Genomic DNA, 24,766 nt, shown 5'->3' on the forward strand with positions numbered 1-24,766 from the left:
GGGGGCAGAAGCTGAAGAAGCAGGAAGCACAGATGGACAAGCAGGAAGTGGAGGAACGAGAACCACGAATGGGGGACTCGGCGACTGACACCATGACACACAGGGCTCGCCACCAATTACGAGTCCCTCTAGCCTGGCACATCCTATAGCACAGGAGACTTTTCAAGGTGACAAACAACTTGTGATGTTTAGGTTGGGATTTATTTTAAGGGAATAATTTCACTAAACTGAATGTATGCACTAAATGGAGATTCATCCAACATAAAATAACTGACATCTTATAAGCAACTGGCAAGGGGCACAGTTAGAAAAGAAGTAGCAAATATTTTAACGTGGAATAGAAACAGAGAGGAAAAGATCTACTTCATGTGCTCAAGAATGAATCATATTTTTTTCTCCTTCCACTCTTTAACTCCACCCTTTCCCTCTCTCCTTCTATTTCCTGGCACTTCCTTATTGTATCAACTGTGAAATGGTGACCTCAAGTCAGACCTACGTGAAGTGGGAGGGAGCTGTAACCATACTGAAGAGCAGCCCCTGAAAACATCTGTTCCTTTTAATATGTGGAAAGATGTTTCCAAATACAAATAGATGAACATAGCTAAATAATTGACTTGAATACTACATTTCATTGATATGTATAGTGCATGAGTTTTGCTATACCACGGACAGATGTATTTTTGGGAGGATGAGTTTCCAGAATGCCATTTCTACTTGCATAATTTTGAGAAAGAGGTTCCAGAATGACATTCTGGAGTGTTTGGCCAAAAAAATAGCACTGACTATTCCAATCTTCCAGCACTTTCCCCTGCATGATTAAAAAAATACTTTGGAAAATGTGACTTCTGTGATCTTTGGGAGGAGGCCTGGAAAGGGAGGGCTGAGGGTTCAGAGTGACACAGGAAATCCATGTTTGTAATGCTTAAGTGTGTGGGTGTGTTCCTGTGAACAGTGCTGGAAAGGAAAAATGAGAGAAAATGTTTGCAAACCATTGCAGGCAGGAGCTGAATGAGAGACTCAAAGAGTCTATAACATTTATGAAACATATTTGATATTCACAGAATATCTTGGGTTGGGATTATCAAAAACAACTCAACATCAAAAGCACAATCTATAAAAGAAAAATTTGATATTAGACTTCATCAAAATTAAAAACTTTTGCTCTATGAAAGGCACTAATGGGAATGAAAAGCAGACTGTGAGAAAATATTTGCAAATTACATATCTGACAAAGGAATTATATCCAGAATATATAAAGGACTCTCAAAAACTTTGGAAAACAATTTGGCAGTTTCTTACAAAGTTAAACATACACTTACCATGTGACCCAGCAGTCCCACTACTCAAAATTTACCAAGGGAAATGAGACATTATGTTCACACCAAAACCTGTAAGCACACATTTATAGCAGCTTATTCATAATCTCCAAAAGTTAGAATCAATCCCAGTATCTTTCAACCAACAAATGGCTACACCCATGCAATGCAATACTACTCAACAATAGAAAAGACAAAGCTATTGATACAAACAGTAACATGGATGAATCTCGAATGCATTCTGCTGAGCAAAAGAAATCAGACTCCAAAGGCTACATTCTATATGATTCCATTTATATTACATTTTGGAAAAAACAAAACTCTGGAGACAGAGAACAGAAGAGTGGTTGCCCAAGGTAAGAGTTGGCGAAGAAGGGTTGACAAAAAAAGAGTAGGAGGAAAATCTTTATGGTGATGGAACTGTTCTATATCTTGATTGTGGTGGTTGTCACATGATTCTATGCATTTGATAAACTCATATAACTGCAGACTAAAATGAATAAATTTTACTAGATGTCAAGTTCGAAAAATTTTTTTCATCTGCTCACATTGGTGGCATGTTTGTTACACAGTACCATCTGACATTCTCACCTCCTCCTGACCTTCAAAAGTTTCCATAGCTAAAGCAAGTTATGAACAGAAAAAAAAGTGACTTCTACCATCCCAGTGACATGGGTGAAGTGAGTTACCTCAAAAAACATGGGAATGTGGGAAAGACAAACAAATCAAGCTAAATACCGCCAGATTGTTAAGGGAGAAGGATCCCAGAGTCGGCAGATGGTGCTCCTTCATTTAGCTTTTCCCTTCCATAGGGGCTAGGGAAGGCCATGGTATGCCATCCCCAGCAACAAGCCCACACTCCCATGAAGAAAGTCCAGTCGTGATCCTCACCCATATTATTCATTTTAGTGTCCCAAACAAATACGGGAATGTAGCCAGGGGTGTTTGCTTCCATAAACCCAATCTCCTAATTCCAGTCGTACTGGGTTTTAGTACATGGGATAGCACAATGGTAGGCAAGTTGGTGGAGTTAGAGACCCTGCAAAAGATTCTCTTGTGGAAAGTAGTAGAAAGACCACTGAGTAGTGTTCAGGAGACCTAGTATCCAGTCCTGGTTCTGCTGCTAACTTGCTATGTTCATATTTGGGCAGTTCACATAATTTCTCCCTGTTTTCTCACTGTCTTAGTCAATAATTTTTTGACTGCAAGAAACAGATTCTGAATTAAGCTGGTTTAATATAGATATATAAAAGATAGAAAGATGATAGATAGATAGATAGATAGATAGATAGATAGATAGATAGATAGACAGATAGATAGATAGATAGATAGATAGATGATAGATTCTACCCAGTAGTTCTCAACTGGGGACAGTTTTTACCTCCAAGGGATACTTGGCTATGTCTAGGGATGTTTTCGGTTGTCACAAGTGGGAGGGCTGCTACTGACATCAAGTGGATGGAGTCCAGGGATGCTGCTAAATACCCTACAATGCCCAGGACAGCCCCCACAACAAAGAATTGTCTGACCCCAAATGGCAATAGTGCTGATGCTGAAAGCCTTGTTTTAAATATAGACACACACATACATATATACAAATAATGTGGCGTATACATGTGTGTATAATTTCTTTAAGGATAACATATTATTTCAAAAAATCTAAGCAAATTTTGAAAAAAAAGTCATGGCTCAAGATGAGTAGAGATCAAGGCAAACTTTGCGAGTTTTAAGCTCTTAAAGAGTTCCAGGGCCTTCTTCTTAGTGCCCTACAATTTGCAGGGCTCAGTTCCAAATGCCCATTCTCTGGGAACCTCAGACTGAAGGAAAACAAGACAGACACAGCTTGAGTCAACTGTTCACCCTGCTCGAGTCAGCTCTGTCCAAGGCGGCAGGGGTACAAAGGCTAAGCCTGTGGCCACCCATGGAGACTGGGTTGGAAGCCCTCTGAGACAGGGAGCTGAGAAAACAGCCCCAAAGAGGCATATTCCATTTATCTGTAAAACAATAATAATGCCAACCATCTTCTAGAAGCCTACCATTAAATAAATGACTGTGGACCTCAGGTCACTTGAGGCAGAAATGGCAGGTCTCTCCTTGACATAGAATTCATAATCTTTGTTTTCTTTTTTTCCTTTCTATCTTGAAGAACAGTTTGCAATTTTTATACTGCTACAGGACAAATGGAACCATAACTTATGTTCCACAGTTTGCATAGGTGATTTCATGAACTTTAATAAGCTTTGCTTATTTATGGCAGTCCCAAGTGTTACCCCCTTAGAGCTGTCAGGACGTGGAGGGTAATTTTGCTACTTGCCATTTATGATATAAGAACCAAATGAGATAATTGAAAGTACAGTACATCCCCGCCCCAACACAATCAATGGGGTCCAAAATTCAATCATCTACTACACACGGTCACGGTATTTTGAAGCTAATGAAATGGCCGCCAGGAGCCTGCTCAGTCAGCCAGCGGCAGCTCCAGAGGTCTGGCTGCCCCAACACATCCATCCCAGCCCTGGCTGCGTGTGCTGCCATCTGGTGGCCACGGTCGGCTTCAGTTTACACATCAACCAACAGGCTGCTGTCCTGTGGCTGGCCAGAACCTGCAGTTCCGCAACCAGAAGCAAGTCTAGGAATTTGCCAGTTGGTTGTCACCTCTTATGGGCCCAGGCCAGGAAGACTGCGTCAGGAAAAGACTGTGGACTAGGGAACCCACGTGACGTTTCCCACCCAGCCTTATTTTTTCCGCCACATCTCTGTACGCACAACACCCAGAAAATACCTTTGGGCAGGAGGGGCAAGACAGAGGATGGAGCCTTTGGCCATCACATTATGTCTAATTAGCACAGGGTTCCTTATTGAGGGGTTTTCTGTGCTTGGAAATATAAAGCAGTGGTTTTAACCTTTGTAAGATGACGGACCCCTTTGAGAATCTGTACATGCTCATATAATTTTACATACAATTTCAGAAAGGTCATGGGCTTAATGAAGCCAATCCACGACACAAAGGGAAGGACACTGATATATAGGCCTGATATAGGTGTTAGTTGGGTATTATATGTGTAGTCATAAGCCACTCTGAAGTCGTTTGGAACAGAAAGGAAAAATGGCAGAGGTAGACATGAGGGAAGGAAGAGGACAGCTATCCTAATTGGAGGGTAATAAGCCCTCTACTGTCCTCTAGCATGTGCCAAATGCCCATAGGGCTCTTTACCCATAAGGAGTCACGCTGTGTATCTTTCACCTTCTCTCTTCACCCTAAACACTGGGACCCCGTATTACACACCTCAGTTTCCTGGCCCTACCCATTCCTTCTGGTTTCTGTCCAGAGTCCCTGGCAGACCAGCAATGAGGCTTGAGTTGGGAGTGAGAAGACTGGCTGGGTTTGGCCCAACTCACCTGAGTGACCGTGAGCAAGTCCTACATCCTCTCTGTGCTCTGAATGAAGACAAGCATTCCTTAATCCCTTTGGGGATATAATGAGACACTGTGCACAGGTGAAAATCATGGGAAGAGAGGTCGTCTACGACTTTTGGAGCTTGCAATGTTATTCTAAAAACAAGTCCTTCTAGGATACCCCACAGGTAATTCATGTTTAGAGCAGGTGAAATATGTCAGCTGGCCCTGTGTTTTGGCAGCACTCACAGCAGCAGATCCCAACCTTTGCTGCATCTCTGGTCACTTGGGAGCTTATAAAAGTACAAATACCTAGACTACACCTCTGCCACTTAAATCAATATCTCTGGAGTGGAATTTAGGCAGCAGAATCTTTTAAAACCTCCCCAGGCAATTCCAATGGGCAGCCAAGTTTGAGAACCAATGATTTAGAGAAGGGTATGGGAGGTTCATCCCAAGAGCCTGATGCCACTTTCACATGATTTCCTTGACCCCTGGTGATTGCTCTGATCAATGAAACTATCAACATGTGCAGGCATTGGGGAGCTCTCAGAGAATAAGTTAGAGACTGTGAAAACTGGCGGCTGGACCGTGGTTAGGAGGCTTGCAGTGTAATCTGGGCCTGAAATGGACGTGAGACAAGTGGGCGGATTTGAGATAAAGGTAGGAGATAGAATTAACAGGACTGATATGTATTGTTTGGGGGAGGAAGATGTCCTGAGGTCAAGGTCTGGCTAAACGATGACCCAGTTCCTTGGATACAAGGTAAAAGAACATCAGCCTTGGCTATACAGTTTGTGGCCCCCAGTACAAAATGAAAATGTGGGGTCCCTTGTTCAAAGACTATTAAGAATTTCAAGATGGCAACAGCAGAGCATTGAAACAAGCAGAGGACCCTTCTGAGCTTGGGGCCCTGGGTGACTGTGTGTTGCACACCCACGCAGCCAGCCGTGAGAAGGGTATCTTGGCCACCTGATAGAGCAAGGAGGAGTGGACAATACAGGGGTGAATGGAGAGAGACAACTAGGATGGAAGGCCACCAGACTGATGAATCTGTCTCTTTGAAGGACTCAAAGAAGTGCTAGCAGGGGTTATTGTAGGAGATTTTCCTACTGGTTGGTGAACTTCCTGTAGAATATTTTAATGGCAGGAGTGTGTCCTGAGGCCTGTAGTTTGCTCAGGCACTAACTGGCTGCTGGGGTGTCAATGGCACCAGAGACTCCGGAGACGTATTTGGTGGAGGAGTCTAGGGAATGGGCTATTCTGGGAGAAGATGATAGAGTTGTGTGCAAACTTTGCAATGGTGACATAAGCCAATATATTGATCAGAGTTCAGTGCAGGATGTAAGAATTGCCTTATAAGGATTTAGGTGCTTATAGAATATTTGGAGGAGCTGAAGGAGCAGGTTCTAGGCCTCCCAGAGCAAAACAGACCTGATTCCCTCGGGGAGTTGCCACCTTTGGGGAAATTCCGCAAGTAAGGTCCCTCCGTAGTGGTGCTGCCACTGCCCCTCGTACCCAAGACGCTGGAGAGTGGACGCCGGAGCTCTGCTGCCCGGAAGCCTCGCGGGCTCCGATCTTGCTCGCCAGCAGCAAAGCCAGGAAGAAGCCACAGGAAGAGAGACGCCCGCACTTTACTTCCCCCTTCCAGATCTCATCTGAGTGAGTCTAATCAGCAGAATGTAATCTATTTCTAGAATCCGAGCTACAAGAGAGTCTGAGAACTCTTGGTTTCAGCTTTCAATCTCTCCAAAGAGAGGGAGGGTAGAATGAAGTTTCAGTGAAGCAGTCACAGCCTGTTTGCCATCAGCGATTGCCCAACAGCATAATTACTTTCTGCGAGTGTGGTGCATACGCTCAGTTTGGCTGCTGGTTGGTGGCTGGTGAAAGTCAACTTGCGGGGCTTTGAAGAGTGTTGTCCCAAACTGCAAAACCATATGGAGGCTCCCCTCTTGCCCACCTCACGTTCTCCACTTTTCCCTCCCCTTCTTTCTGCCCCTCCATGCGCTAAGCCCCTCTCTCCTACTCTGTCTTCCTTTCCTCCTCTCCCTTGCTCGTCCTCGCCCCTTATCTCAGCTGTCTACCTCTACTCGCTGACCATATGACAAAACAGGTGCATAGCTTTAGTATCTGTGTTTCCTGAGCGAAGCTGCTTTGCGCCTGAGTTAGGAGGTCCCTGGATGCTCAGGATGAGAACTAATGTCCAGTTAAAGAGAAGAGGCAGAGGGAAAGCAGGGCTGGCGAACACGGCTCCCCCAGGCCCCTGAGTCTGAAGTAGAGGAATTCTTTGGCCACACTTTAGTCATCAAGAAGACTTTGATTATAGGAGCACAAAGTAACCCTTCTGACCCTATTCAGCAGTCCAAGCCCTGTGACTTAGGCCCTGACCTCTCTCGAGAATAGCTGAGTGCTCAGTCACCCACACGCTGTTTCAAATTAGCTTCCGAAACCAAAAGTCCTACTTCCTTCTCCACAAAAAAGTCAGACTCGCCTCTCTGGACCAAACCATTGCTCAACACTAATAAGGGCAGCAGAAAATATGCATTGGTCTTATTTCAACTTATTTCATGTCATGGGGATGGAGGAAAGTTAGCAGGCCACAGGCCAGTCCCCAACTATGCCACAAAAATCTTCTTGACCACCTACTGTGGATTAGGTGTAGGGCAGGAGAGAAAAAGATGAAGGGGAGACAACTGTAGGTTTTTAGCCTGAGCAACTCGGTGAATGGTAGTCTTTTATTAAGGCCAGGTAAACCGGATGAGAGGAGTGGGAAGAGAGGTCATTCCGAATTCCGTGTTGGACATGCTAGGAAAGAGAAGCCCACGAGACATCCCAGTGGAGGTGTTGAGCAGTCCAGAGCCCAGCAGAGAGGTGGGGGCTAAGGTATAAAAGTGCAGATGGAATTTAAAGCCACGGGAAGGGATGAGACCACCCAGTGAGTAAGGACGCATGAAGAGAAGAGGACAAGGGAACTGAGCCTGGGACCAGGGCTGGCATCATAGACATGCAACCTGTGCAGTCACATTGGGCTCCACCCTTAGACCATCACTGCACTTGGTTTAATGCTCTACTGTCACCTTCTTGAAATTCTTAATAATTTGGAACATGGGGCTCCACATTTTCATTTTGCACCAAGTCCCACTATGATGTGGCCAGTTCTGCCTGGGACACTTCAAAGTTAAGAGGTCTGGTGGAGAAGGACACTCCAGCAGAGAAGACTCAGACAAGGTGGCTCCTGAGGCAAGGGGAAACCAGGGAGTGTGGTGTCAAGGAAGCTTTGAAATTATTTCAAGGAGAAAACGACTGATTATGTCAAATGTTGCAGAGTAGTGGAGTGAGAGGAGGACAGAGGACTCACCCTTGGCTTGCCAAGGTATGGATTATTCATGACTTTGATGAGAACCTTCTTGGTGGAGTGGCGTGCACCAATGTTTAATTAGGCTGACTGCAGAATGAGAAGTGACCAGGTCTACCACTGCCATTTGAGAGCGTGTGACAAGAATACAAATGGGGCCCCCATCCTGCAGCCTACACTCCTTCTCTTCCCACCCCCAGCTCCACTTCCCCGTGAGGGTCCTCACATATGTCAGCCCAGACATCTGGGCTCTGTTCTGGGGCTCCCTGCAATCAACCGTCCTCAGGACAACCACTGGGGGACCCAGGAAAACATTAGTGCAGGCCCTGGAAACAGCTCTGGCCATCTGTGTGGGGAATTTCACGGTCCCAAGTGGTGTAGACAGCAAGCAGGGCACAGGCTGCAGACGGGCATGTCCCCTCAGCTAGCCGCCTTGCCCTGTGAGGAGGAATACAGCTGGGCCCAGGACCCTCTAAGATCCAGGCCTTCGGGTGATCTGAGGGTAGTGCTAGAGGTGAAGACGTGGGTAGACAGAAGCACTTGGTGGTAGGAAAATGAGGTGGTTCTCATTCGGTTTGTATTTTCAGCACATATTTTCTCGATGAAACATAAAAGTGAGAGTGAAGGCGAGAGGAGGTGTTAAGGCCTTGAGGAGAGAAAAAAAAAGTTTTGGGGAAAAGGAAAGTAAATTTACTAGGTAGGCATAGTAGGCTTGTCTGGCCCTGTTGATGGTCTCCCTAATACGATTGGTTACAAATTTTAAGTGAATCCAGGCTGCTCAGTGGTCTGATTTGCTCCAGCAATGTTCAGCTGCCCAGGTACAGGCACCAAGAAGGTTCATGGTTGGGTTTAAGCAGGGTCAGGGGTTTCTCCAGTGGTTATGACCGAGAGGGGTGGGGCAGTGGCGGGGCAGAGGACTTCAGGGATTAGTTCAGCAGTACTACACCGCCAGAATGAGGAATCTATGGTAGGGAGGTGTAATGGATGATTGATAATGAAAAAGTGGTGGAACCGATGGAATGATTGCTCATTGAGCTGAGAGGATCGCTGGAGTATGAGAGCGGGGCACGTAGGATGTGGTGGTCACAGCGGGGGAAGCCTGAAAGTGAGATTTCAGAGATGGTACAATTATAGGGGATGATATGGTTTACTTATGACTCTGAGCAGCCGAGCTGGTTGGAGGAAGTGTTATTGGAGATGAGGCCATCAAAAGAGAGATACTACCGGTAATAGAAACAAGATCATTGCCAGGCACCGTGCTAAGTGACTTGTACACTCGTTGTTTGATTCTTATAACAACTCTATAAATCAGGCAGGACTCCTGCCCCCATTCCTCAGATGAGAAGACGGAGGCACAGACAGATTAAAGCTACTTGCCCAAAGTCAAAGAGGTGATAAAAGGCTGAGCTGGAAATCGAATCCAGGCTTGACTGACGTCAAGGGCTGTGTTCTTAAAGACCCTGCCGCCACACTCAGGTCTGGCATCTTAGTTAAGTCAAGCTGGTTTGTTTCTCTTTTAAATTTTTTTCTTTCAAGAAACACCTTTTGTCTGGAACCTCACTTTTTATCTGTAGAGACACAAAGGTGGCTCAATCACCAATCTCTTTCACTATAAAGCTGGGCATTTCAGGCCACAGAAGGATGAGATATGGGGCAGACTTTGTGCTGACCAGAGACTGCTTAAATCCAGGGCTTTGTGGAGAGAAGAAACGGAAACAGATCAAGTTTATCAGCAGAAATGAAACGACGTCCATTGTCTGCGGGCGCCCTCTACTGGCCGTTAGTCAGAATAGCAATCTGGGGCTGGAAACTTGATTTGTGTTTTTTTGGAAGCAGAGTATAGATTTGAAGTAACAAGTAAGAACTTGCCCATTGTAGATATTTAGGAGCTATGGCTCAAGCGGGGCAAGGAAACTTTAGTGACAGAACAAACCCTGTACCAGCTTTTTAAATGCCACAATCGCAGTTACGTCATGAACTTCTGATTCTCTTTAGTGGGAGATCCCTGCTTCCCTCCGAGTGTCTTTCCAATGACTATGCACTACTTGAGGTAAGATATTAAGCTTTTTTATCTTCTTACATCCCGAGACTAGTACAGTGCCCAGCACACAGCAGGCGTCCAACAAATATGTGTCAACCAGAATAGAAGGAAAATGAGCAAAGTGGTACAATTTCACAGAAAGAGGAGGGACAAATCCTACTTGGGCAATCCAGGAAGGCTTCCAGGAGGAGATAGGTGGTGGCCATGGTGATGGGGAGGAAGGAATAGAGTTGAAAAAACATCCAGAAAGTAAAATGGCAATCCTAAAGGCCAGACACATATTCCACAGGGCAGGAAGTTTTGTGTGACTCTGGGCAGAAGTACCCTGCCATATGACTGACAGGTGTGGTTCCCAATCCTTCCAGAGAAGGTATGAGCAAAAATAAAAAACGTCATCAAAACAGATGGAGGAAGCTAGAGTGGCAGATTCAGGTAGGCTGAAGAAAGAATTTGGAAGAATTTCTGACCGGGGAATACTTGAAAAAAAAAACCATTCAAGGTTTAAAGAAGTTTTCCCATAATTTCATTTTTACTCTAAACTGTGTGATCTCACCAGAAATCCAATTCAATAGATATGCAGAGCACCTACAGACGTAGAGCGCTGGGGCCATGGTGACTTTCCTGGTTTTCATGCTGCGAGTCTCACATCTCAGGAACCCCCTGAGTCTCAGGCAGTTAGGACGGCTGGTCACTCTAGCTGAGTGGGAAAACTTGGAATGGCTCAGAGGAGATCAGTGCCAGATGAAGAGAAGGCAGGCTGGTCCCAAAACAGAGCACAAACGTCCTTGGCTGAGAATGAGCTGGAGGTGACAACTATACTCTGTACTGTTATCACCCTAACTCTGGTTGTGGGCATGATGAGATACCTCACCACCAGCAAAACAGGTTTCTGAGTTCCAAATGACCAAGTGCATGGAATAAAATGCAGAAAGACAGTTAGAGAGGAAGAATGCGCTTACAAGAACCCTTGGGTAGCAACAGCCAACTTGAGGCCAAGGAAGATGGCAGTCGCATTTGAAAAGCCCTGCTGTTTCCTTACCGTTATATCTGAAAATAATGATCTGAAAATGAATGGTAGGCCACGTACAGGATTCTTACAGTAAACCAGAAAGCTAGTCCGCCACCGCTGTAACCCATATGTGAGTGATCACACTGACCCCAACGAAGCCCGCACAAACAACTTTCAACCTTACTTTGGTGGCTATAGGTACATGTGACAGTGGGGACGTCAGCGGCTCTGGAGGAGGTGGCTGCTCAGGGAAGGGTCTTCCAGGCGGTGCACAGCACAGAGTCACTCTTTTCCTACCCCAAGTAAGGGGAGTTTGGGGAACTGCTTCCATCCCAACAGCATGAAGACGGTGACATTTCCACAGCAGGCACTCTGCAGGGAACGTCCCAGAAGCTCCTCATTATCATTATTGGAAAGTCACAACTCAGGCACTTCACTGATTTAGCAAAGAAATGACAAAAAACAAACAAGACAAAAAAAGAAAAGCAAGAAGAAAGAAAAAGGAAAAAAGAAAACAAGGATAGCTATGAAAACATAACTGATAAAGTTTGTGGGAATTAAGGAAGGACTGCACAGGCAAAGATTGGAGGAAAAAGGAGTGACAAACAAGACACGGCCAGTCAACTCCAGACCGGCATGGCTGTTGTGGGCCAGGGACTGACATCGGGCAGGAAAGTGGAACAGAAGATGTTGTGAAGACCATTTGTCTAAAGAAGAACTAAACTGGACGAAAACAAACAAAACCCTAGCCCTGCCGCTGTGGCTTTCACCAGTGACTTGGTAGAAGGAGCTGACATCATGTCTATACTGTAGTGATACCCATGGTGGTGGTGATGACCACTGATGTTCATGAAGCACACACCAATGTCCACTATACTATACCAGTGCTAAGGGTTTTACGAAGATCATCTCCTTTAATCCTCACAATAACAGTATGGGTTAGCACTATGATTATGCCCATTTTACAGATGAAGAAACTGAGGGCCAAGGTCACATAGCTAACAATTAGTGATGGTGGGATTCAAATGTAGGCAGTCTGACTCCAAAGCTAGCTCTCTGACTACCCTACTATATGTAGCTGGCTCATTTCATTGTAGCTAGTTCAGACTTTGTCAGAAAACTCTTTTTGCAAACTTTACTAAGTTCTTTTAAAATATTATAAAATATTCTATGTCGGCATCAGAAACTTTATACCGTAGCACTTCCTCTTTCATTTTGAAGCTCCCAAACCAACAAGGAAGCATATAAATGGTTCAGAAGCTACAGGCCAGGGTTCCAGCAGTAGAGTATCACCAGCTCCATCTGAACTAAGATCCGTGTGTGCACATTTGCGGGGGTGGGGGGGGTCACACAGGGAGGAAGGGAGGAAGTGAAGCAGCTGTCACCTGAGTCAGCCACAGTCCTGGGGACAGACACCTCACAGCTTATGGAGAATATGTGGTGGCACCAAGCTGAAAAACACTTTTCTTAGGAAGATGGAGGTGTAGGTGAGGGAGCACTAGCAGCATGAGAGGCACAGTACCGAGGATGCTCCTTGAATAGGACTGATCATACAGAGGCGAGCAAGGAAATGTTATATCAACAAACGAATGAATGAAGGAAGGAAGGAAATGACTGGCCTCAGTGTACTAATGATACTATCATTTTATGCAACTCCAGGGAAAGAATACGAGTGGTCACAGAATTCTGTTTTCCTTTATGAACTAAAAGGAATGATTCTCAGCACTAACAATTTTGAACACCATTCTTAGAGAAACTGTAATGTCCAGTTGCTACTAGTAAGTATGAAATCTACTCACAGGTTATCTGAGGAGTTGTGTACTGATATATTGCATATATGCTTACACTCTCTTCTCAAAAGAAAAGACTTTATGAGACTCTCATATTCAAATAAAAAACTCATTTGCAATGAACATGTAAATTTATATCAAAAACAAAGGAAAATACAAATATGCTATTGAATGGGTGAAAATTGCTGTGATTGACCTTCAAATTTAGCTCTTTCTCGGCAGCCAAGATAAAAAGAGAAACACAATAAGGTTGCACAACTGCCTTACCCAAAAGGAGGAAACACTTCAGTCCCTCGAAGAAGACAAAGTGTTCCTGAGCACTGAATTCTCAACTAATTCTCTCACAGAGTTATACATGGGAGTCACTAGCATTGTTCACTCCTTGTCCTCAGCTTTTTTTTCAGTCATTCAACAGCATTTATTGAGCAACTATTGTATAAACAGTACCTTGCTAGGTACTGTGTAACAATGGGCTCACATCACATATAGAAGACAAACATAGAAATAAAGAATTACAGTACAGGGCCGGCCCTGTGGCTTAGCAGTTAAGTGCTCGCGCTCCGCTACTGGCGGCCCGGATTCGGATCCCGGGCGCGCACCGACGCACCGCTTCTCCGGCCATACTGAGGCCGCGTCCCACATACAGCAACTAGAAGGATGTGCAACTATGACATACAACTATCTACTGGGGCTTTGAGGAAAAAAAAGGAGGAGGATTGGTAATAGATGTTAGCTCAGAGCCGGTCTTCCTCAGCAAAAAGAGGAGGATTAGCACGGATGTTAGCTCAGGGCTGATCTTCCTCACAAAAAAAAAAAAAAAAAAGAATTACGGTACAGTGAGACACGTTTAGGATATTTAGACTTGAGGCACTCTGGGTGGAGCGCTTCACCTGGGAGAGGTCAGCGAGGTTTCACAGAGAAGGTCACGTTTTTTTATTTTGTTTTGTTTTTTATTGAGATATGATTGATAGATAAGATTGTATTAGTTTTAGGAGGACAACATAATGATTTGACATACGTTACATTGTGAAATGATTACCACAATAAAGTTAGTTAACATCCATCACCACACATAATTACAATTTTCTTTTCTTATGGTGAGACCTTTTAAGATCTATTCTTTTAGCAACTTTCAAATATACAATACAGTATTGTTAGCTATAGTCACTGTGCTGTACATTACATCCCCAGGACTTGTTTATCTTAACTGGAAGTTCACACCTTTTGACTACCTTGTTCTCATTTTTACAACACAAACAGGAGCAGATTTCATGAAATCATTACTTGCATAATGATACAAACTGTGGGTGTGACATTAAAGCACAACTCATTGAGCTCATTCTGTGAGTGCATATGCCAAGGTCATATACAGCCTCTGGTTTGATCTGAGGTTGGAAATGAGATTATCTATAAAGAAAGGAAACAGGTGCTTGTTGAGCACCTAACATGTGTTCTGCACATGAAATAGTTGCTTCCTCTCAACAGACGTGTTATTAGCCCTATCCGTTAAGCCACTTGCCCTGGGATTCACTGCTAATTAGCAGGAGGGTCCCAAGTCCATGCACTCATTTCTGGTTTCTTTACCAAACACCCTCCTGCCCTCCTGCCCTCTATCAAGAAGAGTCAATGGGCAAGTCATCCCTTAGACAATCTTCTGTCAATGCCACTTTTTATAGGCAATTCGAGTTCATTCTCTCCAGGGAGGGCCTAGAGGACTGTTGTTGCACATTATTGATTAAGGATAAATTCCTTTGTTCAAATGCCTAGCGATCAGTTGGTAGGGTTGACTCACATCATGCCAGTCCAGGAGCGTTCACTGAGCTCACCACAAAGGAAGTCCACAGCTTCTAGAGCTAGAAGCCTCTCTCTAAACGGCTGGGAAAGGATTATTATACTCTCCTTCCCGTGATTTGCTGACTGAGGGACTCCCAGAGAACAAGATGTCTACACTGTGACCAAAGTAGGGATAGGAACTGGGTAGTAGAAAGGGGGCCCAGAGTAAAGAGGCCTCCAGGCAGATGAGAAAGAGCAGGAGCTGGGAAGGGTGAGATGTGGCTGAGCTCTGCAGCGAGAGTGTGTGCCTGGGGAAGGAAGTGGGTGTGGCAAGAGACAAGCAGCAGGTGAGCAGGGCCAGGTCACAAGGACTTTCAGTTTAATCCCTTCACAAGCAGAAGCTATACAAAATTATAAAGCTTTTCTCTTCTCCGAAGAAACAGAGACCACGTACAGGAAAACCAGTGTGAGAAAGATGGCGAGTCTGGGACTCGCTGAAGAACATACACGTCCGTATCTTAAAGAAAAGGAATGGCAGTGATGGAGAGAGAGGGGACAGGACCAGAATTCCCACTCACAGGCGCCCTGCCATGGGTCCCACGGCTGTTCTCATCACAGGACTTGTCTCGATGTCTTGTAATTGTTGCCTTGTCTGTGCCCCACTAGCCTGTAAGCCTTGCACGAGCAGAAAGCAGGACTGTCTTTATATTCGGCTGCTAGACCTACGGGTGTAATTGTTTTTTTGTAAAGTGATTTTTGGTTTTTTAGAAAGCTTTCAAAGGGAAAGAAAAAAACTTTCAAGGAGAAAAATGATGATGAGTAAAAATAAGATAAGAAATGCAAATTATTTTCTCTCTTTGTAACTTCCATATCTCAGTTCCCGTCTGGAAACTCTGCAAACTTTACATACCACCCCCTGGGTGGAACCCCTCCCCTTGGCCTGTGCCTCACCATGGCTCTCGCCCACGTTATCCCTGGCTCTCCACGCGTGCCCCATGGTCTCAATTGCCGTGGCCACAGCTGGGGCTTCCCTTCAGTCTCTTGTACCCGATTAGCCAACCACAGAGCCGCCTCATGACAGGTTACATTTCTCATCTCTCAAGCCATCTTGTGTGTGACAGGACCATCGTTACCAACTTATCTTCTCAATCGGTCTCAGAATCTTTCCAACATTCCCATAATGGGCGTTCTCTTTTTTTTTAATGTGTAAATAGATGATTTACTTTTGCTTTCTTAAAATACTATTACAACTGTATATATTAATACTGGTAGAAGAACCACAAGTTTTGGAGGTTAAAATGTATCACAGGGAGACATGATTTGGCCAGGAGAATAAGTTTAATGAGTAAGTCTCAACTTACTCTAAGAGCAAGTTGATAATTTATCTATGACTTTATATACCATAAAGCACGTTCTCACCCACTACCAGCTCAGTGCTTTATACTCAGTATGTAATTGTATACACAAATCCCAGGTCCTCTCTAATGTCATTTTATTTTCTGTTCCAACAATGGAATGTTCAGAGAATGGGTAAATGTCTACACTTTGTTTCTTTTTGAAACCTTTGTAGGTCAGCTCTTCTAATTTTGAGAGTTTAAGTGAAAACCCAAATTATCACACACTATATTATATAGAGTCAACCTGCTTTAAATATTAGTTTCCATATTTTTGTTTCTATAAAAATAGTAATGTTCTCTATGCGTATTTTACCTTATCCGTGCATTACATATTTCAGGTAAATAAAAATGGTTTCAACTGAGATTTCGAACCCAACAGATATACAGTTAAGCACTTAAGAAGTAATTTCAACTACCAGGAAATGTTAATGAGTCACCTCACATTTGTTCCTGTTTCATTGGATGACAAAACCTACAGGACACCCTGCAGAGAGGAAATCTAACTCAAATTAATCTGTCTATATCTAGAATTATTATATTCAGAAGCTTCTGGCAATTAAAGCCTTACCATGAGGCACCGTTCTGGTGTTTTCGTATTTCATCATGACAACCGTACAGGAGCAAAGTTTAACAATTTTCTGAATATTTTAAATATTAGCCTATTTTGTCAAACCACTTATTTAAAAAGAATGCTTTTGTTAAAATCTCAGGGCCCGCCCGTGGCTTAGCAGTTAAGTGCGCGCGCTTCGCTGTTGGCCGCCCCGGGGTTCAGATCCTGGGCGCGCACTGACACACTGCTTCTCCCACGGCTGCGTCCCAAATACCACAACTAGAAGGATGTGCAGCTATGACATAGAACTATCTACTGGGGCTTTGGGTGGAAAATAAATAAATAAAATTATTTAAAAAAAAAGAAAACCAACACAAGACTCAACATGTGAACTTTCCCTATTAATTCTGAAACTTAAAACTAACACTATTAGTTTGCTTAAAGTTTGGGATTTTTTTTAAAAAACCGATCAGATACTGCACTATACACATCCTAGATATTTTCGAGGATCAAAGTCGACTGTTGAGTATGGTTGGGTCGGCAGGGAAGCCCTTTGGTCAACTCTGAGCGCCCCTCGGTGAGGAGCATCTTGGCTGAAATGACCAGCGACCAGGCTCCAGCGGGGCAGCAGCTCGAGGCTGCACTTCATGGGGAGCCCCCACCCTCGGCCGCCGCGTAGTGCCCAGCGCGCCCCATCTCTGCGTCCTAGCCTCCGGGCCGCCCCTCCGCCCAGGCCCGCCACCCCCGCCACCGCGCTGCCCGCCCCGCTCCAGGAACCTGGCACACACAGAAGGCCCAACCCGGCAGGAGGAGCGACTCCTCTAGAAAAACAGGCGGCAAGTTCTCAGGAAGCGGGGAGGCGCAGTTCCTAGGCCCATTGGGTCACCCTGCCTCTCAGGAATCTCATCCTCTGTCCTTGGACAGGCCTCCCTGAAGCCCCAAGCTCCGAGGGGAGCAACTCTTGACTCGATCTCCACTGGGTCCCTCCGTGACGGCCCCTTGCCAGTTGCATCGGGTGAGCCTGCTTCCCTCAAAGGACCATGCGCCAGCTCTGACGCAGACTGGCGGAGAATCCAGAGTTCTCGCACCGGGCCCTGCGCAGATGCGTTACAAGCTGTGACGCGTGGGTCGGAGAGACAGCAGCACTACCCCCACTGGAGGTATTTATGGCTGGGTATCCCACACCAGGGCCACGGGGCATCGCACTCTCCACCCTTTTTCAGAGACACAAGGACGGAGAGCCACTGAGCTCGCCTCTGCCAATCCCAGCGCAGTTTGGCTCCCAGTCTAACACAAAGTCCAGAATCCAGGTCAGCCTTGCCCAGCGTCTGCAGAGGGCAGTTTGTGCATGAGGAAGTAGAAGATAAGATTTTGACTCCCCTTCACCATTCAGGTTGGTCCTTACTCTTCTGCTGTGGAGGAGGCTCAGAGATGACATCGGTCCCTTTCCCCAAGTGGCCAGGAGGCTCTCAGCCTGGGCAGCAGGAGGCATGCATCTTGTGGAAAGCATTTAATTTATGCCTATAGGTAGGTCAACAACAACATAGGGACAGACATTTTTACTCGAATGAAGTAAAGATAGGTGTGGGCCTGGGAGGAGCACCCCACTATGTCAGTGTTCCCCGTGGAGGAAGGCATGATGTTCTCCTTAACTCTGCCTGCAGGTGTGGGAACCCTTATCATCCGGGACCCAGAACTGCTCAGGGAGTGCAAAGGCTTCAGCCACAGCAAATAGACTAAATTTGGTCCGGAACCCAGGCTGGTCTGGATTAGCACATTGTAAGTCTGGCAATGAATTGTAGAGAAAGTGTTCACCAAAGCTGAACACCGAACAAGCAAAGACAAGTTCACCATGGCCCACATGGTCTCAGGGTTCCCAGCCTGGGGAACCAGCGTTTCAGTCTTCAGGTAAGGCAAGAAATATGCTCGAGCAGGCTGGCCTGGTCACTGTGGGGCCATGGAGCTCTTGCTAGAAAGCCCTGTACCCTAGGACTAGAGGTCCAGAAAGTCCATAGAGGACCAGGTATGGGTCCTGGCTTGTTTGAATGTCTGCAGTCAGCTGAAGGCTTTGCAGCTGGCTGCTGATCACCAAAGGGCATGTGTCTGTAAGACCCTGGACCGACAGGCCTGGCCAAGAACTTGGAGACTTGGAATTTGGAATCTGGAATTTGTTTTACTTTGGGTATTTTTAATAACACAGTTAATACTTGTTCATTATAGAAATCTTGGAAAATACTTTAAAAATCATAATATATATGTGTGTATGTCTCACCCATAAATCCCTCACCCATAGTTAACTAGTATTGACAAATGGTGTACATCCTTCCAGATTTATGAGGGTTTATTTACATGTTCATTTCTTTGTTCATTTTATGTACAATAATAAAATAAACTCTTGTGTACCTACCACTGAGGTACCTTGGAAGTTTCCCAACTGCCTTCTCCGTCCTTTTCCCTTCAGAAGTAACAATCACCTTGAATTTTATATTAGTCAGTTCCTTGCTTTTCTTTGTAGTTTACCATATACATATATAGTTTTTAACCTTAATATAAACGAATCCCATTCTGCTCTTCTATGACTTCTCTTTGTTGCCCAATGTTAAGTTTTTGCTATTCAATCTCATTTAAATGTATTAATTAAGTATTTTTGCTCTTGCATAGCATTGCAGTGTATAAAGATACTATGGTTTATTTTCCTGTTCTATTATTGATGGGCATTTGGGTTATTTCTTGTTGTCACAAACAATACTACTATGGAACTCCTGTACATCTATTCTGGGTCACATGCACAAAAGCTTCACTAGGGGACAGTCTTTGGAGTGAAATGGCTGCCTCGTGGGGCTTGTGCATCACTGACTTCACTAAGTGATGCCAACTTGTTTCCCACAACGGTTGTGTCCTCAGCGTATGCGAGTTCCTATTGCTCCACATCCTCGACAACACTTGGTATTGTCAGACTTTTTCATTTTAGCCAATTTGGTGGCTGAAAACCAGTATGTCATTTTGCTTTTAATTTACATTTCCTGATTATTGTGATTAAGCGTATTTTCATATGTTTATTGGCAGTTATTTCTATTCTGTAAAATGCCTATTCATGTTGTTTGTTCATTTTTTTAATCGTTTTTTATTGATTCACAGGACTTCTTTATATATTCAATTCTCTCTGTCTCTGTGTATCTATGTATTTATCTATGCTTTTATCTATCTAAAACTATACTTTCAAGTCTGGCTTCTTTTAACAAGAATAATAACCTACATTGCATAAAGCCTTACAGTTTTATAAATTAGTCTAGTTATGAAGATCCTAAGTAACAAACATTTTCATTCCCTTTACTCTGATTTTCTAAAGGACAAAAGTAGACCCCATATCAAACAAATAAGGATTTATCAAATGGAAAAAAAATCAATTAAAAAAAAAACTCCACTATTGTCTCACTTTACTACTTGGGAGACTAGAATAATGAATTTCTGAATAATTTTTTTTCAACATTAAATTTCGGAGAGGAAAAAAAAGATGAAAACAGCCACCCTTCCATATGTATCTCAGAGTCAGATGCTCTCTAGGGCCTGTTCTCCCCTATTTTGGCTTGGAGGAACTGAGAAAAAAATAAGATGTGCCTGCGACTGGATACAGCATGGGCAGTCCTGAAATTCAGCCACCAATCTTCCAACTAAAAGCTCCCAACCGCAGGGCAGAAGAGAGCTTTCCCTGGATGATCCATACCCTCTTGTTGGAGTGCCTCCATGCAAGGAACTGGATGTGCCAGACCCCGACAGTGTGCAAGAAGGGATGCTACAGCCTAGAACCCGCCCTCCAGGGCTTACAATTCAGTTAGAAAGACAGTGATGTAAATAAGAGCAAAAGATCTGAGAACCCGTGCATGAAAGCCGTGGAAGGCTGTCGGCAGTTTTAATTGCTGGACTGAAATTGAAGAGGATAAAGGATCAAAAGAAGAACTGTGCTCTTGGCTCCACCTCAAGTCGAGTCTGTTTGCTCTGCATTTCCTTTACTTCCAACCCTTGTTCCCTACCAGGATCAATAGGTCATATACAAGGTGGCCTTGGTCCCGTTCTCCCACCACTGCCAGGCCCAGGTCGTGGTCTCCGGGTCAGCCCTGCCCTCCGGTGGGGCCCTCCCCAGCTCTCTGAGGTGGACATACAGTGGCGAGTCCCTTCCCCACTCACAGGGACTTTCACTTTCACTCCAGCCTGGCTCAGCACGCAAAGGATTTAGGGGAATCTGGAAGTGCAGCCCACCAAACAAAAGCTGGGGCCCCTTCCTGGGCCACTGTCTTGCTATTTCTTGAAACAGGTGCTGAACCTGGTCTCCTCCCTATGCTTCTGCCCATCCCCCTTAAGTTATATCTTTTTCTTTTATTTTGAGGAAGATCAGCCCTGAGCTAACATCTGTTGCCAATCCTCCTCTTTTTGCTGAGGAATGTTGGCCCTGGGCTAACATCCGTGCCCATCTTCCTCTACTTTATATGGGACACCGCCACAGCATGGCTTGATAAGCAGTGCGTAGGTCCATGCCCTGGATCTGAACCTGTGAACCCCAGGCCGCCAAAGTGGAATGTGCGAACTTAACCGCCACACCACCGGGCCAGCCCCTTAACTTGTATCTTAATAAGAGGCTCTTGAAAATTGACCTGGACAGTGAATCATGAGATACTACTTGGGTCTCAGTCCAAGTGGTCTTATAATCACACCCTTTTGGTGATCATCTACTCCAGTGATTCTCAACTATGGGCAGGATGTCTCTCCCCAGACATCTGATAATGTCTGGACACATTTTTGGTTGTCACAAATGGTGGTAGAGGGGTGCTATCATCATCTAGGAGGTAAAGGCCAAGGATACTGCTAACATCCTGTAATGAGCAGGATAGCCCCCATTGCAAAGAATTATCCAGCCCCAAATATCAATAGCGTCCAGGTTGAGAAACCCTGATCACTCCTCACTAGCTCAGGCTGGAAAACCACAGGTCATTGGCTTCCCTGACATGACCCCTAGTTCCACACATCTTCTTAATAGAGGGGAGCTTCTTTGATATACTGTTAAGCCAGTTCCTACAGTTGCACCTGGACACAGGATGCTGGAGAGAGGACCAGAGATCCTGTGGCTGAGTCAGTGACTCTCTCCCTTCGGAGGACTCAGTTTGTGATCTGAATTCTCCATCAATGTGACACTCATGGAAGGTATTCTGGCTGCAGTCCAATCTCTTAGGGTGACAAACTTGTAAATAGCATGGATAACGACAAAGGCCCCTCTATATTTCATTAGGTAATTACTATTTTTTCAATAAATGATACTAACTAATATCATCTGCTTGTAGTCAATCATTCATTCAGTCAACAAATATTTATAGTGTGCCCACTAAGACCAGGCACCATGCTCTAGGCTAGATGAATGGTAACTCTCCGAGGCTACTAACTTAGACCACAGCCCCTACAGCAGGCCTTCTTCATCAGGTGGGATAGAGGGGTGGGTGCTTGTTAAATTACAGATTCTTGGGCCTCCCTCCAGAGATTCTGATTTCATAAGTCAGGATGGTGTCTACGAATCTGCATTTTTAGCAAGAACTTGAGGTTACTGATACAGGCCATCCATGGGACTATGATCTAGGAAACATTGATAGAAATCATGAAATCCACCCAACCTACTCCCAGCTCTGAGAAAATTTGGACCTGAGCTCTAAGGTGGTAACTTCCTATATGCCTGAAAAAAAAATCATTTAACCATTAATTGCCTCAAGTTTCCCATTTTTAAACAGGAGAGTCAGACCTGTTCAAACACAGATGGTAAGAGGATAGAATGGTCCCACATAAATAGAAGCAGGACACTTTCAAAGGAACAGAATCTTAGAAGTTTTCCTTCTAAAAACAGATTTTTATGACATATGACAAAATGAACATTAGCCAAGTACACTGGTATCAACAGCGGATAGGAGAAAAATCTCTTGCTTATGTGAGAGGTATGCACGCTATCTGTTCTCTGGACTGACCTCAGCATGCAGTGATTCCTAGCTTCATTAGGGACCTCCCTAGTTACTAAGATAAATGGCTTCTCTGATTACTCTCAATTTTCTTTCAAATTCTTTCTCAGACCTACATCATTAGCCCTCCATTATGTGACTTTGCAATGGACCACTTATTTGAGTAGCACGTTAACCACCATTAGAGGCCCAAGTCTAAACTTTATTCCCAGCAAAACTTTTCCAAGTCGTTAGAAACACCTTAACACTTATCTATGTCTTATATCAAGGAAATTACCCCACTTGTATGAGTATAAGTATAAAACGCAGAGAATCACTTTCAGCCCAATTGCTCTACCCTAAAGTACTGTGATCAATTTAATAGAAGAAACCCATATAAAGAAACTCATGATAACAAGTATATACCAGACTGAAATCAGTGTGTCACCATCATGAGAAGAGGTATGGATGAAAGGCCAGGATATCTCAGAAAACGTGCCACTGTCCCTTAAGATAATTAACCTCAAATGCATCTCTCTTTTTCAGCTCCTCTAGCTAAGAATTCCCTTCCATTCTGTTCCTTTAACAAAAATTGTCTTTATTATACCTTCAAATGTCTCTATGTTCCTGTCTTGTCCTCATTGCTTACTTGTTGCTACAAGTAACCCCACCTCAGCCCCCCGAGTCCACAGAGAGGGCCTGGAGACCCAATGGGCTCACAACGCAGGACACCTTGAGTTGACTCACAGATCAAGCTCTTCACAAGACTACTCTCTGTGCTCCCATCAAAAACCACTCAAAATATGGATGAGTTTCCAAACACGAGAGAAATTATCCTTCCATGATAAATAGAGAAAAACTCACAGTTTTGTGTACGATCTGTAGCCTTAGCCCATCCGGAGTACCCCAGATCCCACACACCGAGGAGCTCCATTCCACCGCCGCCTCCAAAAGAAAGAGAACCCCCTCCCAGCGCTTGGGAACTTTGAGCCAACATACCAATTTGAATGCAAATGTTTCCCCAAACCCGGATTAGTGAGAAACCCATTTTTAAGTAGACCCTGCTCCCTGCAGACCAACATGCAAATGGTGGGTACTCAAGTATAAGAACCACAAAGGCAACAAAAAGACATCGACTCTACCTATTTTCGCAGCCTCCATTTTCAGGTTGAAATCCCAGTTTCTTGGCAGCTTCAGGGACATTGTGCTTCTGGTTCCGGTGAGTAGCTGCCCCAGTGGGGAGTCTGTCACGATTCGCGCCCTTCTTGTCTTTTCGATCCTTCCCTCTAGCTGGTGTGTGTGTGTTTCCCCCTTTCTGATCGCTTCACCAGCAACCTTGGGTTTGAGGTCGACTTGCCAACGTGTCTCCTCCTTTCTCTCAGAGGAAAGGTCCATCCATCTGTCACTGGGAGATGGCACCTAAATGCCCCGAACCCCACCCACAGTCCCACGGGGGCTGGTACCTTGTGAAGCGTGCACCCCGCTTTTCTTGCTTTCAGTTTTACCAGAAATATCCCAGTTGACACTTCGCTCTGCGTCATGGGAGGCAAAGCTCCTGTTCGAAAGAATCTCAGGCCTCACTGAGGCGAGATGGTGATAAACAACTGCGGCCTCTTGGCTTTTTTTTTTTTTTTTAACTGTCTGCTTCCTTGCATTTGAGGAAGTGGGCGGCTGTTCAGTGTAGATGATGCATGATGAGCACTCTTTCTCGAGAAAATGGTTTTTGGAAATGCTTGTATAAGTACAATGAGTGCCCTTGTGATAGAAGGCTATGGTTTTGATTAAAAGAAAAAGAAAATTCCGGGATTCCTGCCGTATGCCTCTAAGCCTTCCTCCTCCTCACTGAATGGATCAAGCATCTGAAAATGGTCAGTAAGACAACCAGCATTCCCCCAAAGTCACCTTCTTTTGAATTCTTGCTGCTACGAGGACCACATAGTAAGTTCTCCACTTGTTCAGGATAAAGGTTCCAAGTGATCCCAACCTGCTGTAGGGCAGGTTCTGGTGTATTCAGATCATAAGTTAGCTTTAGCTGGGTGGACCCCTCACGTGCTAGAGTGGTCTTCTGGCATTGTGCACAGGGGTTGGGTTTTGGAATCAGACCAACATGGGTTCAACACCCAGTTCCTCCACTTCCCAGCTCTGCAGCTTTTAACAAGCACCTGAA

General features: G+C 44.7%; 1 protein-coding gene across 2 annotated transcripts in view; it reads right to left on the reverse strand.

The window, feature by feature from the left end:
- Nucleotides 1–23,978, reverse strand: part of ARHGAP25 (Rho GTPase activating protein 25) — an 87,825-nt gene extending 63,847 nt beyond the window's left edge. The window contains exon 1 of one of the 2 annotated variants that reach the window (XM_004435597.2): nucleotides 23,742–23,978. In XM_004435597.2, coding sequence (XP_004435654.2) covers nucleotides 23,742–23,802 — 61 coding nt within the window. In that variant the 5' untranslated portion in view covers nucleotides 23,803–23,978. Of the gene's footprint in view, nucleotides 1–23,463; nucleotides 23,604–23,741 lie in introns of those variants that run through there. The other variant, XM_087436642.1, reaches the window with a different exon arrangement.
- Between the last annotated feature and the right edge of the window lie 788 nt (nucleotides 23,979–24,766).

This window comes from Ceratotherium simum, chromosome 11 (genome assembly GCF_057802395.1).
Source record: "Ceratotherium simum simum isolate JZ-2026a chromosome 11, ASM5780239v1, whole genome shotgun sequence".
Taxonomy (NCBI): domain Eukaryota; kingdom Metazoa; phylum Chordata; class Mammalia; order Perissodactyla; family Rhinocerotidae; genus Ceratotherium; species Ceratotherium simum.